The 18,782-nt window shown below is 41.2% G+C and overlaps 1 protein-coding gene across 1 annotated transcript in view; it reads right to left on the reverse strand.

Annotated features, from left to right (window-relative positions):
- The window catches only part of LOC118745207 (serine-rich adhesin for platelets), a 117,404-nt gene that overhangs the window by 1,041 nt on the left and 97,581 nt on the right, over positions 1-18,782 (reverse strand). Inside the window, exons 3-6 of the mRNA XM_036478733.1 lie at positions 18,428-18,658; positions 3,465-5,205; positions 1,555-3,347; positions 770-943 (exon numbers count right to left, since the gene is read on the reverse strand). Of these exons, the coding sequence (XP_036334626.1) occupies positions 770-943; positions 1,555-3,347; positions 3,465-5,205; positions 18,428-18,658 (3,939 nt within the window). The remainder of the gene's footprint in view (positions 1-769; positions 944-1,554; positions 3,348-3,464; positions 5,206-18,427; positions 18,659-18,782) is intronic.

Raw genomic sequence — 18,782 nt, forward strand, 5'->3', positions numbered from 1 at the left:
CAAAAAGTAAAGTTTTTAATATTTTTTTTTTTTTTTTATAAAAATTGAAATATTTTAACAAATTTCTTGTAATATTTTTGAAATTTGGCTCTGAAAATTTATATATGTATACATACATACTTTTTTTTTAATTTTCCTTATGTTATTTTGAATTTAGCAAGTTTCATGAAAGCAATTAAATTTTTCACTCAAAATGCTGGTAAACCCTGCAGTAATATTATAATTATATTTTTAAATCTGGTTTCTTAAATTTTTCACAACAATTTTTTTTAATTATTTATTTATTTTTTTTGTAATATGCATTCGGTTGAAAATCATTTTCGAAACTATTATAAAAAATTATATTCATTCTTCTAAATCAATTTTTATTTGCTTTTATTTAAGAATAAATAATGTATAAAAAAATCGATTCGTACGCAAATAAAAATGCAAGCTCGCATTTTTCAGTCCCAAAAATATTTTTATTGATTGTTTTTAAAAGAAACTATTTTTTTTTTTTCGATTCTTAAAACATTTTCATGAAAGTCACTTCCAAAGATATTTGTTAACATTTTTCTATGCTTGCGTTTTTAATTTTTTATAGGAAAACAGTTTATTTGTTAGCTGTTTATAAAAATTACCATTACTTTAAAAAATAGTTTATTTTATGAATGTACTTATGTATGTATTTTCTAAACTTCTTTTTCATAATTTTATTTTGCTATTTTTTTTCATTATGTTTCTGCCCGCAATTTTTTTATAAACAATACCCAAATTTGCCTTGACTTACCCGCCTGCAGCGTACCATCATCGGCCGCTTGCCCGGATGGGAATACGGTCTTAACGAAAATACCCATATTGCCTTTAGGTGAATCACGTCCGCCAACAATGCTAAAACCCAGTGATTTCATGCCGGGTCCCTTGAAATACGTTATAGTCTTTTGTGTTGTACAACGGCTGGAACCTATTAAAATTTGGCAAGTTATAAAAAAAACTTAATTTTAATAATAAAAAATACGATATGCGGTAAGTTCATTTAATATAAGAAAATATTGAGATTTCCCCAGAATCTACATTAAAAGCGCAAAAATCGCATGCGAGAAAAAAGTTTTGGGATATTTTGCCAGATTTTCAACATTCGCAATTGCACCAGGCGCACAGGAGCGCTCAGTAGGTGCACGCGGTACATTTCCGGCTGCAGGTGTTGCCTACGTTCAGGCGCTGGAGGTTGCGCAAGTCAGACAACACAGGGTGCACAGAAGGAAAATTTTTTTTCTTTTTTTTTATAAGAAATCTGAGGAAATTTGTGCAAATAATTTTTTTTTTTATTATTTCCGCTATGTCAATGACTTAGTTTTGTGAATTATTTAATAGAAAGCGCAATTATTTGAAAGCTTGTTTTTAGTATTATGTTTGTTCTTCAAGAGTTAGAAAGAATACCAATTTAAAAACGTTTTTGAAAAAGGCTTGGAGCTCCTGTTTTCTATTTACAAATTATTGTATATTTATCTGTGTTTTCGAATTTTGTGTTTTTTCCGTTCTTAACCTTCCTGTACCCGGTCACCCCAAACTCACCGTCGCTCATCGAGGCGCGTATGACTTCGGCCATTTCTTCGTCGCGTATTGTTAGTTTTGCGGCGGGCAATGAAGGGCGATGATATTGTAATGAGTTAAGGCAGCTGGTTGTTGTTAGAGGCTTTGTACCTGTTGCCGCTGTTGTGGTTTTTGTAGTCGAATTATTCGAAGCGGTTAATGCTGTTGGCATAGAAGATGTTGGTACAGTTAAAAGTTGTTGATACAAATGTGATTGCGTTGCAGGGTGTCGCTGGTTGTGTTGTTGTTGTTGTTGTTGTTGTTGCTGTTGGTTTTGGTGGTGTTGTTGTTGTTGTTGGTAAGATATGAGATGATAAGTATTAGCATTTGTATTAGTGTTGTTAGTGAGATCGAAGGACGCTCGTCGTTGTTGTTGTTGCCTTCGCTGGCTGCTCACATCATCGTCGGTGGTATTGGCGCACTTTCCTGAGGTCTTCGCATCCACAGTACTGGTTGTTGCCACCTTCGTTGCTGTCATTGCCGCTGCCGCTGCTGCTACCGCCGTCTTTGTTGTAGTCGGCGTCGCGTTTATTGTTGTTTGTGTTTTAGTATTATTTGTACTATTAGTGGCTTTGGAGTTTTGGTAAATACAGTTATTGTTATTTGTTGCTGTGGTTGTTAGTCTATTGGCCTCAACGGTAGCGCCGCCGCCGCCACTTGGCTGTGGCTGTGGCTGTGGCTGTATAAATAAACTCAGACGCGACGAGCTGAGCCGCGAATGGGCAAACCGCAGCGAACGATAGTGCGAGTTGGACAGGTTGATGGAGTTGCGCGTGTAATGCGTGCGCGAAGGAAATGGTTGCGGTTGCGGTCGCTGTTGATCGCCTGAACCATCGGCAGCATCCGCAAATGTACTCGTCGTCGATGGCGCAGGCGTACCATAAGTCAGCGACGCACTACGATTGCCCGCCACGCGTCCACAACCTGCCAGCAGCTCGTCCTGCGATTGCTGTTGAACGCGCAGTAGCGCCGCGCCCTCAGAGCAGCGCTTGCGTGTCAACAGCTGCCACTTCTCATCGTCGCTGATCGTGTGCGTGGCCAGTGAAATGCTGGACGCGCGGTTTGCATACACCGGCGTGTACTCAGTGTTTGCGGTGCACAGCGGCGTCAGCTCGAGATTGCGTTGCCCGGAGGATGAGCGCGCGCGTCTACGCGTATGTTCGGCTACAAACTCACCACTACAAGCCGCTACATCCATGGAGTGCCGCGGTGTGGAGCAACGTCTATGCTGCATCAGCGGCATGGGCGTTGGCATCGAACTGAGCGAATGCATTGTCGCCACACTGGCCAGTGAGCGCGCATCATCATCCACATCCAGCTCACTGGCGGCGGAGTCCACTACATCGGAGGATGGACGTCGCGTTTCTCGTTGCCGTGTCTGCTCGTTCTCCAGCGCCAACTGCAGGCTATGTAGATCATAACTGTTGATGCTGTCCGTGCTCTGAGTACGCTGCGTATAGCTGAGACGCTTGCGCGCGCGCGCCATATACTCGCTCTGTGGGTTGGCTGAGGGCGGCGCCGACGCTGGCGCTGGTTCGCTACTACCGGCATGTAGAGACTGCAGGGAATTGTATGCTTGTGCTGAACTGCCGTCGATTTTGATTTTCGTATAGAAATCAGTGACTGTAGCGACCTCGTCATGTGCGATCACCAAATCGATGCAGTTGTTCGCGAACGTCGAGAGTAGGCGCTGCACTTCGGCGAAGGACTGCATGCCACGCAAGTGTTTACCGTTCACGTTGACAATCTCGTCGCCCAAGCGCAGGCGGCCATCTCTGTGCGAGAGGAAGAGAGAGAGAGAGAAATAGAAAAATATATAAATGTTTTTTAGAGTACATAGTGTTTTTATGCTCTACACTATTTTGGTTCAGGATCTTCACCAGTTTACTTACTTCTGGGCCATGCCGTACGGATCGATCTCCACTATCAGGTAACGGTACTGCTGTTCGTTCGTTGAGGTCATGACAGTCTTCGGTGACAACACCAGCCCAATGCAGTCTTCCTGACACTTTCGCTCCAACTTTATCTGCCGGAATCGTCTGCGTATGGTCTCCGTCTCGTAGTCGTAATTGTAGCCACCCAATGAGACTGAGCCGCTCGCCGTGCTGCATATGCTATTACTACGTATACCGCCACATCCCACACCGCTCTCGGATGAGGTCAGCGAAATCAGCGAGTTCCTCTTTAGCGTACCCGACGCAATAGATTCTGTATCTCCACAGGAGATACCAAGATTATTGCCCAGCAGTTGTACATTCGTGGTGTTCCCAACGAAAATAACACTACCGCACCCGCTTTCACTGCTTCCTACGATGACGCTATTGGTGCCCACGCCTACGCCACCGCCACCTCCCCCGTCACTGTCGTAACCTGACTCGTTCGAACTCAGACAACTACTTAATCTTTGGTAAAGTGGTTCCCAGTCCTTGGAGGAGACGCTATTGTTGCGCGACACTAATACCTCGCCAACGCCGCCGCTAATCATCATACCGCCAGTGCCGGACGTCTGCTGTGGCGAACAGTTGCTGATCGCACTGTCGTCCGAGGAGTAGCGCTTGATCAGCGCGCCATTCCGATAAATCACCTTCTGTTGGTGATTTGGAGAAGTGCTTGCCAGCGATATAGAGTCCATGGCGCCTTCGGCCAACGCTGCGGCTTCACTGGGCAGCAACGGTGTTGAGTTGCGATGCTGTGGAACTGGTGAATACTGCTGACCCACCTGTAGGTACTGCGCAGATGGATGCGGCATCTCTTGCACACCACCAGCGCCGATTGTGTGCAAACTGCACAGTGATGGCTGCTTCATCACCGAACCGCCGTTTTCTTCAGGCAACACTGAAAGGCGCGAGCGTAGAAAGGCGTAAGGGAAAGCGCCGCGTCGATTAGATGACTCTTGCCCAGCAACGCCGGACTGGGAGGCCACACCTTGCGTCTGAACGCCAGTCGCTGTGGCTTCCCCACTCGGCGAAGTGCATGTGCCCACTTTGGCGATGTCATCGCAGCTGCTCGACTTCAGATTTGTTGCTGCGTTCGTGGCACCCTTTTGCAGTTTGCCCTGCCGGTTGTTGGCCAAGTTCAGGCCCTCCGTCGGATCGTCGCACTTGATGTATGACGAGCTGGTCAGCTGACTAGTGGAGCTGCTGCGGTACAAATTGCTTGCAGTCGAGCCGCTCGGTTCGGCGGCCTTAATCAGATTGTGGGACTTGTGGTTGAGCATGCCGGTAGAGCCGATGCGGTGGAAGAAATTTTTGATAGCTTTCTGTGAGCGGTGTTGCGCGTTCGGTTGTGTTGGTGTTGACTGCTGGTTGTTGCCAGCGTTGGCGTCCTTCGATTTCTCTTGCTTCTGGTGTATGTGGCCATTTTGTTGTTGCTGTTTGGGTTGTCGGCTTTGTTGTTGCTCATGCGTCTGCTGTTGGTTCTTCTGCTGCTGTTTTATCGTCTCGATAGGTCCGGATTTGCATTTCTTTAATGTGTGCGTCTGATAGTTGTCCTTGACGTTGTCATTGTTATTGTTGTTGTGTGTGGATGTGTGAAAGAGTGAACGAAGATCGGTGTGCGACTTGTGCGTGTTGGTGGTGTCGCTGCGCTTCAATATATCCAGCTTACGGCTCATGCGCTTGCCCCAGGTGAAGACTGTAAAGAGGGAAAGAAGAAAAGGTGATGCGTGATTGAGACGATGACGAAGTATGTTTCAAAACAGCAGGACAGACTAATTAGATACAATAGTAAATGTAATGGCGAAGGTAATGCAGCTAGAAAAGATAATGGTATTGGCACAGTAATGATAATAGTAATGGCAATTGGTTCCAAGCGAAGTTTTTGGCTCTGGTTTTTTATTCACATTGAATTGGCGGTAGAACTGAAAATTGTTTTCTTTTCATTAATAAAATAATAATACAGCAATAACCTATAGTAACTTTATTTCCTTTTCTCATTTCTCTCTCTCTCTCTCCCGCTACTGACCCACATTGCTGACCTATTTTACCATACCCTTCAATCTTATTTCATTCAGTAAGCCTTTATCCACACGCCCATTACTACTCTCCTCCGCTAAGTCAATATGGCCGTATTCTGCCTACTGAATGCCTTCGGCGCTAGTCTAATTCTATCGCTACCTTCCAATCAAATTTTTAGCGCTGCGCAGTAACCGCGATTAAAAATGTTGCACAGCTTCTGCAAGCGCGCCATATACCAGCCGGCTGTCCTTGCAGGAATAGAGGCATAGGAAATACAGAATCACAAGCGACTACTACAAAAAAAATTCTGCAATTTGAATATTCTAATCTGTTTGCGCCTGCGGTCGAACATCGGTTGATTTGCGTGCCTCCAATAGTAGACACATACATATGGACGCGTGTACATATTTACCGGTGTGCTTTCTTTGTTTGAACATTCAATGAGCGCGTGGGCTGTGGTGAGACCATCAATTATGTTGCAGCCGTCCTTGGTAAACAGGCAGCGCAACGGACAAAAAAATTGACCGTTTCAAATGAAACCATGCAGCAAAATATCAGGCACAAAAAACTTGTCTACAGTAGAGGTCTAAGTAGCCAGAAGGGAAATTGCGCTGACTATGTGATTGGACGACTAGTTACCTCGAGCACCCATTTAGTTGAGTTTGATATCGGTGCCTTCGGGTTATAAAAGCAAACTGTATACACAGATAGCATACAGGAATTCAAATCAAATCAAGCAGTTGTGACCAGACTATAGCGATTTCAAAGCAGCGTTCTTGGTATTCACTGTGGCGCGTGCTGATATCTCGCACAGTGGCTGGAAGTGCAAATAATCGATTTAAATTTTTTACCAAGCACACTGTTTTACAGCAAGAAGAAAAACTAGCTTAGACACAGCCTATGTAGCCCTCTCCTACTACCTTCATTAGAAGAAATTCCCTAGCTATGTGGACGATGATGATATTGGAACGCGGGAGTTAAAAAATGTGCACGCTAGCTGCAAACGATCGCCGGACTCGATCGTCGCCATTCAGATGAGCCGTCCGAACTGAAATGCAACTTGGTGAACGCATCCTTTTTACCGAGACTTCGTGTGTTGTCTCGCCGATTGAGAGAGTTCAGCGAACAACTTCGGCACTTGGCGAAAAGTAAAAAGGCAGTCAAGTCGGCTGCTTACAGCCAAGAAGGTTAGGTTATCCTAAACAGACAGCTTTAGTTAAGAGTTCACTCGCGTCCGCAAAACTCCATTGTAATGCCCAGGAGAGGATTTTTCCCACGCTGTCCTTACATTTCTTTAAACCCTCCCGATTTATGAATCCAACTACATCATGTAAAAAAGTTTTTACTAAAGTATTATTTGAGGTCTCGAAAAAGCTTTCCAGGTAGAGTGGTGCATACAAACAAGAATTTCTTAATGGATTTTACCGCTTCCCCACCTCTACAGCCTCTCTAGACATCGGTTCCTCTCTAGGCTCCGGTTGGTGAGAAGATGGAAGTTCTGTTTTTAGATGCTTAGCAAACTTTGAGTTCTTCGTTCTAAAAGCAGTGGCGACGTGAGCGTGAAACTAAGCATGCAGCAGATTAGTCCAGCTGCTTGTAGCTGACCTAGGAATTTTCTCAAATCGTGAGAACGAAGGTAGATGGCTGCTTTGCCACGATGTCGATTAGATATATTTAAGCCTGCAACACACTACAGTAATCTAGAAGTGTAAAAGTAAAGAGAAAGTGAGCTTCGAAGTTGCGCTTAAAGTCAACTTCTCTGATCTGATAAGCGCACTCTCGGTACTCCAACTCAACTCTGTCAAAAAATTAAGCATGGCCACTATCCATTGTTGCTGGGGAAGCGCGAGTTACAGCGGCGACCGTTGGAATTTTTATTAAATACGCGGTCTGGCAGAACGAGTTTTTGAAGAGTCTTCGAGCTATACCTCTACCTAGATACGTTGTGAAGATCCCAGTCGCGAAAGTAATTCAATAAAATTCCATTTATACCAAAGCAGCAATCTGTTAAAGCTCCCAGCACTGGGATTTTGTCCGATTCCAAAACAGCACGCCAGTGATTTCTCTACCTAATCCTTCTCCACCTTGTCTTTCCAACGCAGAGGAGGCCTCTTCCAGCGACCAGCGTTGAATACTTTCAGAGCTGAAGCGTTTTTGTCCATTCGAACGACATGAACCAGAAAGCGGAGCCGACGAATTTTAATTCGCTGCATTTTAGCACGAAGTGGGGTTTCGGGGAAAAGAGCAATCCTTCATTTTACCTAACACAGCTTTAAAAAAGCTTGTACAGCTCGGAATCGCTCTTTGAGGACAGCTCATCCATCAGAAAGAAACTCCGTAGATCGGAAACGAGTAAGCAAGATTTGACGTCTGAATGTTTCCCTTTTTGTGCCACAGTGAATCGCTGGATTGCATCTTGCCTCAATAGCAGAACCACTAACAGTAAAAATAAAGAAGATATTGCCGCAACAAACGCCACAAAATCAAATGCTATTTGCAGCTTGGCGTTCAAACAAAATTACCGATTATTTTGCGTTCGTCTGCGCCTGCGCCTGTGCAGCTCCCATTACTTTGAGACGCAGCTGCGAGCAGCGCGTACCAAACACCTTTTTTGCGCCATTCGGGTATTTGTTGTTTTTGTTAACAATGCTCCACATTCTGATGAGGCAAGTTATTGATAGACGAGACGTACAGCGCACACTCTAACTCACACTTAGGCATCCGACGCTTAGCCGCCTGAAGGCTTCAAAAATATTGGCTTAGTAGAAGCCGCAACAATGCAGTCGAACACCGTGGCGTGGCGTTGGTGGTGGAGATGGCGACAGCGCCTGCCTGCGGTGGTGGTTGGTGGAGACTGGCGGCCGTTGATCACTTCGTCCTGCCACCCTCATTTTGCTTTTAAGCCGCCAACGCCGGTCGAACATTCCTGGCAGGCAGATTTTTGTTTTTGCATTTTTCATTTTTTGCTCTTCATTGGATTGCACTTACTTGCAGCCATATGTACATATGTATTTATTGCTGTCGATTTCTTACACAGAACTGTCGATAAGTTTATTAAAATATACATATGTTTGTACTTATATACAAATCGATGTGTATGTATGTATGCATGCAAATCTGACGCCTTGCCGCAACGCATCCTTTGCGGTTACTTGCGCGGCTTCTCACAAGCTCCAAAAGTGCCTCTCATTGCCATTCATCGCCTGTCCGACGCTTAGCTTTGCCCGACTGTAAGACGCTCCGCGCACCACGACACACCACACCGCACTGACTTTGACCGCATGCGCAGCACGTGTTCGCCTTGATTACTTTTGCCATTGGCGCGCATTTAGCATTAGCTGGTTATTATTGCTATTGCTATTGCTGTTGTTATGGCTATTGTTGTTGTTGTAGATCGTGTGGTGCATTGGTGTCATCGTCGGAATTGTCTGTTGGCTTCTAATTTAATATTGATTGCTGTTGATGGCAATGGCGGCGATGTGATGCTGCTTTCTAGTTTAAATGTTGCTTCATTGTTGTTATTGTGTGTGGTGTTGCTGTGTTGCGGTGTTGCCGTTATTTGCTTTGCTTTTATTTTGTTGCTATTGGCGTCAATATGGTGTTGCATTCCAACTACTCAATTCGCCTAAGCAATCGATGAAGTGGAAATGTAATAGCATAAATTATATTGGAAGTTTTGTCAGTTATTGTTGTTGTTGATGTTGTTGCTTTGCAATGTATACATAGCTCTATCTGCCAAGAAATCCACTACAGTTGATGGCGTTAAAGCGTGAAAAATTGACATTCCGTTGTTAGGCTTGTAATGCACAAAGAGATTCATAAGACCTTTCATTTATAAATTTCAATGATAGAGGCATAGCGTTTACAGTTTTACTCGTGGACAGGGCAAGACTTCACTCAAGGTGATAATTTTGTCAACTCTGTTTCTCGCAGATTCAAAATTTTTGAGCTGCGACCAAGAGGTCTATTGTACTCTCAAACATTCACAGTACCTTAACCAACCCTAGAGATCCCAGAAATCTGCCTGCCTTGTACCTTGTAAGGTTGTATTGTTCTCTGAATCTGTACCTCTCCCTCCTGAGCTAGGTGCTGTAGGAGACGAGGCGGCCGCCATTCTGGCTAGCCGGTCTGCTTCCTCGTTACTCTCAACTCCTATGTGGCCTGGTATCTAAATTGGTCTGATAACATTGTGCTCCGCCAGGACGTTAAGCCTATCAATGCATTCAAGAACTAGGGATACGAGTTTACCTCAAGTAATGAGAAGGCCTTGAGTGCCACCTGGCTATCACTCAATTTTAGAATTTTCTCACTGCGGTAATTTCTGCGTAGGTTAATCTCTGCGCACAGACTAATGGAATAGACCTCCGCCAGAAAGATACTCGGATATGCTCCCATGGGTACCGATAGCTTCAACATTGGCCCGTAAATACCTGCCTAAATGCCGTAGGGAGTTTTGGATCCGTCTGTATACGATTGCAGTCTCTCCACAAGAAAAGTGCTTCAAGTTGCTTTGCTGCAAAACACTGTATTTTCCGGGTTACTTGTTTACGGCTGATCCGAAGTTGTACGGAAAAAATTGTCGAGGCGAATTCAGCTGTGAGCTCCATATCAGAAATGGGCGCGGGACTAAATATTCAAACCCGATCCCGCCCGTCCCGACATTAAATCTTTAGGTCCCGAGCCTGCCTGTTCGGCGACTTTTTAGAATTGTAACGCGAGTCCCGTGGGTCCAGATATTTATGACAAAGTAAAATTCTTATTGCTTTGAATTTAATTTTAAGGAAAAGTTGCGAGTTTTATCGAGACCTTTATCTCGTCTCTTTAAAGACCTTCCCGATACCGCCATACCGGTCATTTTAAAATCAATACCTTGGGCCCACGGACCACCATATCCCGCACATATCTGCTCTTCCTATTGAATTCAAATTCAGGCTCTTTGAGCACTTTTACAAGATTCTCGGAGCACTTTTAGGAGATTCTTTTATATATACGAAGAAAGTGAATATGACAACAACTACTTTAAGTATGCCTGTGAATCGGCAATGGGCAATGCCTTGCCCTCAAGCTCTTTTAAGCTTTCCACATGTTTTGTATAGGCGCGCGCAGAGTAAAAGCTCTCTCTGCCCATCGCTGCTGTGAATGAATAGGCTACGAGTCAGCTCCACTTAGAGACAACGACCTGCAGGGTTTCAAAATGCTCTGGTCACATGCAAATCGTAGGCGGTTGTAGAAACTTCAAAGTCTATATTCGGATGGCTGAAACTGGGACTGAAATTTTGGATCAGACGCGCGAAAGTGCTGACATCATACTAAATAAGAAAGATACATAATAATAATTTATTTCCAGACCCGTTTACTTCTATATCCTTGGAAGCAACTTAATTGCCCATTATAATAAATGGCGAAATAATTCATATCCGCTAAAGCTTACCAACCAATATCTCCGTGCCAGCTGCAAACATTTGACTCGTTAACTATAATATTTATTTGAGCCTCACACATAAATATTTATGAGATAAACCCACTTGCACACACCTACACCCAGCCAGACAAATGATAACAAATGACAGCACGCCAAGAATTAAATGTTTTAGAGCCAGAGATTGGCGCACAAATTGTGACTACTAAAAAACACTCCAAACATTCCAATGCAATAAAACACTAAAAGGCAACAACGCTTAGGCGGCAAGTAGTCGGCAGCGGCATGACGCAAGCAACATACTCGTATCACATTTCACATTTTCTTAGAAATTCGAGTGAATAAAAATTTCGATTATATTGTTGTTGCAGCGAGAAATGAAGAGTTGCTTATTGTTAATAGAAGAAACAAAAAAAAAGAGTAAATATTTAGCAATCTATAGACATAAGTGGATACTGCTAAACGCTGTGAGTGGTCTAAGCACGCGGGATATGCTCACGGAAGTGAATATTTTTCTTAGAACAAATTTTGTTCCACAGAGGAAACAAATGCCCGCCGCAAGTGGCGGATGCAAAGTGCAGTGGTGAGGAGGGGAAAAGGAGTGAAAATAATAATTTGCGCTTTGACAAAAAGTGGGCTTGACACGCGACACATTGCATCGTAATTTTCCAATTTCAATTGCTTAGTACGAATTTAATATGCTAGTGGGCGTTGGATGGGCAATAAATAGTCTTAGGTCTTAGGATTGGACAAGCATGCAAGCGGCTGTACAGTCACGTATGTATGTATGCAGCTGTAGAAGAATGTAGACATAAGTACTTATTCTAGAAAATGGCTGAGGAGGCAGGTGAAGTTGGGTTTGTTGGGTAGACCAATATTAATTTGTTATTTGGTAACGTGAAATTGGTAAGCTTACAACGGCGGATGTTTCCTGTTGTTAAAATAATTTTAAGTGGATTTCGTTAGTGAGCTTTTATAGTTCTATTATTTCGCGTAATTTTACTAACTTTTTTTCAATATTTTTTATAATACCTTTACTAAATATTTTTCTATTTTTCCGCTTGATTGCAAAAGTCGTTGCATCTCCATGCACGAATCGTTCATCTTCGTACTTAACGTCTTGTATATCCAGCTCAGCACGCTTACGGGCATTCACATCCATTTCATCCATTTTATTTTTAACCTTAGCGCCTTTTTTTGGCACTTGCTTCTGCCAAGGCTGCTTACCAGTTTTTGCCCTCAACCCCAGACAGAGCGCGAGCTGCTTCAAGTTCAAGCGCATTTTAGAATCACGATTTTCTTTGCACCGTCTCGACTTTTGAATATTCTGACACTATTTTTATTTGAAATTGTTAAATTTAACTGAAACATTTTCACTTTGATTTGTGTTTTACACCGTCTAGCTCTGCACGGCTTAAACGAACGCGTACAACTGACTGACGCGCCGTCAACAACCAAAGTGCAAACGAGCCAATGAATGCGCAACGGATGTTGGATTTTGAATTACAATTAAAAACTCTGCAGAAATTAATGTTAATGCAAAGAAATAAGAAAAAAATTAACCTTAGCAAGCAAACTGGTTCGCTCACTAGTTGATAAATGTTGCACGCGTGCATTGTATGCAAAATTTGTGTGTGTTTTTTTTTTAGTTTCTGTTTTGGCAGCAAAAAGTGTAGATATGTCTGTATGTATGCATGTGCAAGTGAAAATTTTAGTGCGCACTACGATGCACTGACGCCAGCTATTTTATTTCCATTTAATTTGCTTATTTTCGTACAAAGGTTGATTATTAATTATGCATTTACATATATATATGTATGTAACTACTATATTTTTCTGTGAATTTTTAAAGTTTTGTTTATTGAATATTGTGCTAAAAATTTTTGTATGCAAGACAGGCAGCATGACAGTTAACTACCACTGGTATTCATGCAGGCTAAAGGCCTTTAGATTACATACTATTTTACACTACCAGGGAGAAGCAAGGGACGATCTTTAAACATTTATAAGCCTGATGAGAATTTCTGACTACAAGGCCGGCGAATGAATACCTATCGCGTTTAATTTACTAAAAAACCTATTTGCTTGAGATAAATATTTACATCCGAAACTGGTCTATAGTATACAAGTCCACACTATTGAAAATATTTTCCAAAAGTCCTTTGAGTATTACAAAGCTGTGTGCTAGACGAGTGAAATAGTGAGTATATAGGACTGTAGTGAGTACACTCCACCAGTCAGTTTTCTCTCATTTCTTCGCATTTCTCTTACTTGCAAACTATGGCTGATGGCAAACTTCAGAGACCTGGTCAATAAAAGATGCGCTGCAGTAGCCAACTTGTAGAGTAGTACGTCAAATTTCATGTCGGGTTGCCGATGGAGAATTCATTAATATAGAATGACTACAATTGTGGCAGTTTGTGAGAATTATTACGAGTGACTGATAAATAAGGCCCTTTCCAGAGGACTAAGCTTTCTAGAAAATGATTCTTGACTCATCTCTAGGGGCAAGGAGGAAATTGAGAGTGTCTATCCATTTGGCCGCCATTTATCGCTTTTGCCTACACCAAAACTTTTTCTACGGACGGATATGAGCTCAAAGATTTAATTCATCGTTTAATCGGCAAGCTAAATGATTTTCCTACCAAAAACTGAATTAGAAGAATTAAATAAGGGGTTCCACAGGGTGGTGTCCTTTCTCCCTTATTTTTTAAATTCTACATTTCGAAGCGCCCTCAGCCACCGTAGGGAATTTCCCTGAACTCATACGCTGACGACTGCTCAATGGAATTCATAACCTCTGCTTAAAAGTAAACGGCTATCTCTCCGAGCTTCTTGCTTCTTTCCTGCAAGGAGCCTAACGCTCTCCCAAACGAACTCAACGGCGACCCTGTTCACCACCTGGTAAGGGAGCAGAGCAAAATGCTCAGCAAGCAGTTTCTGGTGGGATGATACAGACGCGCGCACTGTAACAGACCCTTGCTCGAGAAGGAGCCTCTGACCAGGAACGTCAGAGGGCACCTATACGTATTCATGGAAGCGGTCCGGACATACATCGACCAACCATTGGAACGGACGAGTGATCAACGGCATTCATAGGGAGTCGGACACATCTACCACGGCTCCGGGCCTATGTATGCCGTGATTGGAGCCCAATCACCACCTGTGGCGGACACGGAACTTCAACTGCTATAGAGACCCCCGTAAGGCCGAGGCCACGCAATGAGCAGAAAAGCGGCGAGCGGCTGAGCGATGAGCGGCTTAAAATTAAAACATATAAAACACTGTTGAAGTGGCCACGCACTGAGCAGCATTTCTGAGCGGCTGAGCGGATACTGTAGCCGTTTCAACAGCTACCTGTCCAGACTCGACACCAATATCCCTCATGAGTGTCCGGCATGTGGGGACTCCCCGCACGACATCAACCACCACTTCAAATGCCAGCTCAATCCCACTCTATTAACACCCCTCTCCATTTTTCCCGACCTCGTTGAAAGTGCCCGTTTTTTGGACCTACCGTTAGTTGTGCTGGACGACAACGGTTAATGGATAAACCGAAATAGGCGCGGCTTAGAGGTGCCGCTTCAACAACAATAACAACGAACCACAATAGTATTACATTGGGTCTCGGAGCCCTTAAGCGTGCCTCCAACCTAAGGCATCTTGGCCATCCCCTGCAGAGGGTATTGAACCCAACTCTAACCACTCAGCCACAGTGACCGCACCAAAAACAAAAATAAACTGATTACGTTAACTTCAGCATGTATACGGCACATTTTACCTTTAGTGTGCAACTGTAGTCAAGTTCAATGCGCTCGCGTGCTAACAAACTTCAACTCTTCAATTTATTTTGTATAAATTTTTTATTACATCACTTTAATGAATTAGGTTTTGCTCTCTATCCCACATAACAATGAAACCGGGCTCGCTTTTGGCTGCGGGGCGTTATTAAAATTTTCGATTTTTTCTCAGTTGTTTAAAAAATATTGACTTTGGCTTCTGTGCACAATTACTATCTATTGTGTCTTTATTGCTCTTAATAACTGCCTTATTTATTATTTTTCGCCACATATCGCCCGACAGTAAATTTTACACAAAAAGAAAAAACAATGGATATATTCGCGAAACTATGAGCAAAATATAATTAAACTGCGCTTGTTTTTCTCTATGACGTCCGGAATTTTTTTCAAGAGGACCCCAAAATTTCAAAAATACGATTAATTCAAAAAATTATTTTAAAAATTCATTGCAATGTAAAATAAAAACGTGGATGTCAAAGACAAGACAAAATTCTGTAAGATTGGAAAAAAAATTAAATTTTTTGGTGCATAAGGACGAATGGGCATGGAAAATGTCCTTCCATAATTTTGTCCTTGAATATCCAGAACATTTGCAATATTTATTTTTGATAAAATCAAATGTTGAAGACTAGTATATACACGACCACATCCTCGAATTTCGTCCTCCTAACTTTATCAACTTAAAAAAAGTCCTTTAAAAAAATCCTTCCGTCTGAAAGGAAAAACTAAAAACGCAGTTTTTCTATTTTTGCCCCAAAGTTTCGTGAGTATATTGACTGTTTCGTGTGTTTTGATTCTTCTTTGTGTTTGTCGCACGGTGTATTCATGACACTAAAAACTTGCAAATATTTATTTCCATTTAGCATCCGATTTTTTGTGTTAATTTTTTTATGCTAATGCAGAATTAAGTGTATTTCGATAGCTCACAAAACCAATGTTTGCTTTTCTGGCTTCTGTGATTGCATCCATATATATATGCATTAGGCTGGTCCTTAAATGTAGCAAGCAAATTTTTATTTAATTTAAATTTTGGTTTCGATCGGGAACGGGTATAGAGTGGCCACTCAAATCGGGACCAAAATTTATATGTTTTTATGTGCGAAACGCCTTAACCGTCTCCAATCGGTACCAAAATTTATATGCGATATTTGTGACCGTGGTATTACCGATTGAGGGGTGAGACTGAAAAAAATATCGTAAATTTGAGTTTTTAAGGGCCACCCTCATGCGCATACATAGGGCTCGAAAGTTCAAGTTTATCAAGTTGATTATTTATAAATTGAAATTTGAAAAGCAAACTTTAGCACAATCGAAGGCTAACTAAATAATAATTAATATAGGAACCCCCCTGTAGTTCAATAAATAATTACTTTCGAAAATATATTGTAATAATCTAGCAAATGGCAGAATTTAAATTTTAATAATTTTAATTTGCTCGGTTTGGTATACATTTCAGCACCGAGATTGATTTGCAGGCCCTACATTTGTATGCCGTCTATAAAGACAAATGTATACACACACTTTTATGTATAAAAATTGAATGTATAAAAAAGAACGGCCTCTTTGGCTGCAGATTGCTGCAGTTGATTGGCAAGAAAATTAAGGCAATTTGAAGTTAATAAAAGCACATGAAATAAAAAAGGAGAACACGAGTAAGAGGCCAAGTAAATCATATGAAAAAATCCAATTTAAAAGAATATATAGATAACAGCATAAAAAAATCGTATTTTCTGCGAATGTGTGTTAACAGTTCAATGATTGTAGTCAATTACGAAGAGTGAGGTTAGTGATGTGAAAGTTGAAAACATTAAATTGCCTGCGATATGTATATACATATGTAGGTACTTACTACAAATGTATTTTCAAATACTAAATTATTAAAAAGCTGATTGTATGCATGCTTGAAAAATGGCTTTAGTTTGTTTCCAAACCATATTTGGCAAGAGATGACGGAAAATCCTTTCATAATACATCATATTCCTACCCTGCCGGAAACCCAAGCAACCGGAAACAAATCAAAAAAAGATCTTATGAATTGGTGTAAAAATTCGGCCGAAGCTCGAGCGAGGTGCAACAACAACCGCCAGGGAAAACACTGAATCATTGGCTCTTCCACCATACAGTCTTGGTGTGGCGCCAATGACTTTATTATATTTATGGTTTTATTCTTTATGGATTGAACAAATGCGAAAGTGTTTTGATCGTCCGGAGAATACTTCGAAAAGCAATAAAGCCACTTGTCTGAAAGTTTTCGGAGCAGCCGCTCCATTTCATTAACGGATAGAAGGAGGAAGGATTTTCCCAAAAAATTTGACTGCAAACTTCTGATATATATGAATTTTATTAAATGTCGACCGATTGGCCGACTTTTAACTGGTTTAAAAAAAAATTTCTATCTTCGAATCGAATAAAATTTACACATCACTATCTACTTGGTTGAAAGGTGCCTATGTACATTTACAGATTTTTTTACTTATTCCCATTTAATATGTTTGTATTGGAAAGGAAATCGTAATCAAGCAATGAATGCAAAATAATAATCTTTGCACTCGTACGTGAGCGCAGCAAAAAAAAAATAACAGAAGAAGAATTATCTATATGTGTTCTTGATATTGCAAAGAAATTTAACACAAAAGAAGTAACCAGAAATCAAAGATTTGTTTTTTTGCTGCTTTTATTACAAAATACCGTTGTACTTGTAATCGCTCAGAAATGCACATACTTACGTACATACATGTGTGCAAAAATTCACTTTTCGATAATTTGTTTTTTGCTTACGTTTAAGATTGCAAACATCCGTTCTACACAGTAACATAGCAATTTTTGATGTTGTTTTTTTTCGTGAAAAAAAAAAATTATATTATAACAACAACTCATATAATAAATGCCGCCATAGAATGAATAGAAGGCATGCATGCAAGAACTTCGGTGCATAATCGCTGCATCACTGAAATGGCGCAGTGCTAAATGAAGGTGGATGCAATTGATAGAAAATTTTGGAAAAAATTTGCACAATTTTATATTAGGTTTTAGCTCTAAAGTTCTCAGAGTTTGGCCATTGCCTTTTCGTTTCGATGATTACACCGTGCGACAAAAACCAAAAAATTGTAAAACACATGAGAAATTCAGTATACTCATGAAAGAAGGAGCCAAATATAGGCAAACTAAGTTTCTAGTTTTTAGCTCTGACATCAGGTTTTTTTTAAGACTTTGAAATTTCTAGGTTATGATTATGTAGTTCAAAAAATTATTTAAAAAGTTAAGTGAAATATAGAATGACAACATGGGTAAAAAATTAACGAGAAAATTCTGTAGAACTGCCAAACTCAAATTTCACTAGAAGTACAAAATTCGAGAATGTGGCAGTGTACAGGCATTTATACGAGTCCTTAGCTTATTTATATATATTTTTTTTTAATCTCTGTTGGATATTTTTGATTTTTGAGTATCTCAAGGATAAAGTTTTAAAGGACATTTTCAATGTCTATTCGTCCTTGTTCACCAAAAAAATATGTTTTTTTTTAATTCTACAGAATTTTCGCTTTCGTTTGGTAACCATATTGCACATTGCACTTAACTTTTTAAAATCATGTTTTAAATTAATCGTATCTTTAAAATTTCAATAATTAATAACTGCATATTTGAAATTCTTATATTGTTTATCTTTTAAGCTTACTCACCATTTCTTGTTGCGCTGTTCGTAGCTGTGCTCGCTGAGCTTGCTGTGCTTGTTGTTGTTGTTGTTGTTGTTGTCATGGCTGCTGTTGTGCTCGTTGCAGTGTTTGCTGTGGTCGTTGCGCTGCTTGAAGTGAACTTTTTCTCATCGTCCAAAATGACAACGGGCACAGCGGTCACCAGTTGATAATTGGGCAAATGGCCTGAGGAAAATTTGTTAGTTTTTAAAAAAATGTGTGCGAAAAGTGTTTGTTAACTAAGCAAATTTAATGATGACAAGCCTTTAAGGGGTAGCAAAATGTTTATGCTATGGCTTTCTATGCCGAATTTACACGAGGCATTGAAAGGATACAAAATATT

Source organism: Rhagoletis pomonella, unplaced genomic scaffold (assembly GCF_013731165.1).
Source record: "Rhagoletis pomonella isolate Grant_MI unplaced genomic scaffold, Rhpom_1.0 Rhpom_scaffold_00008, whole genome shotgun sequence".
NCBI lineage: Eukaryota > Metazoa > Arthropoda > Insecta > Diptera > Tephritidae > Rhagoletis > Rhagoletis pomonella.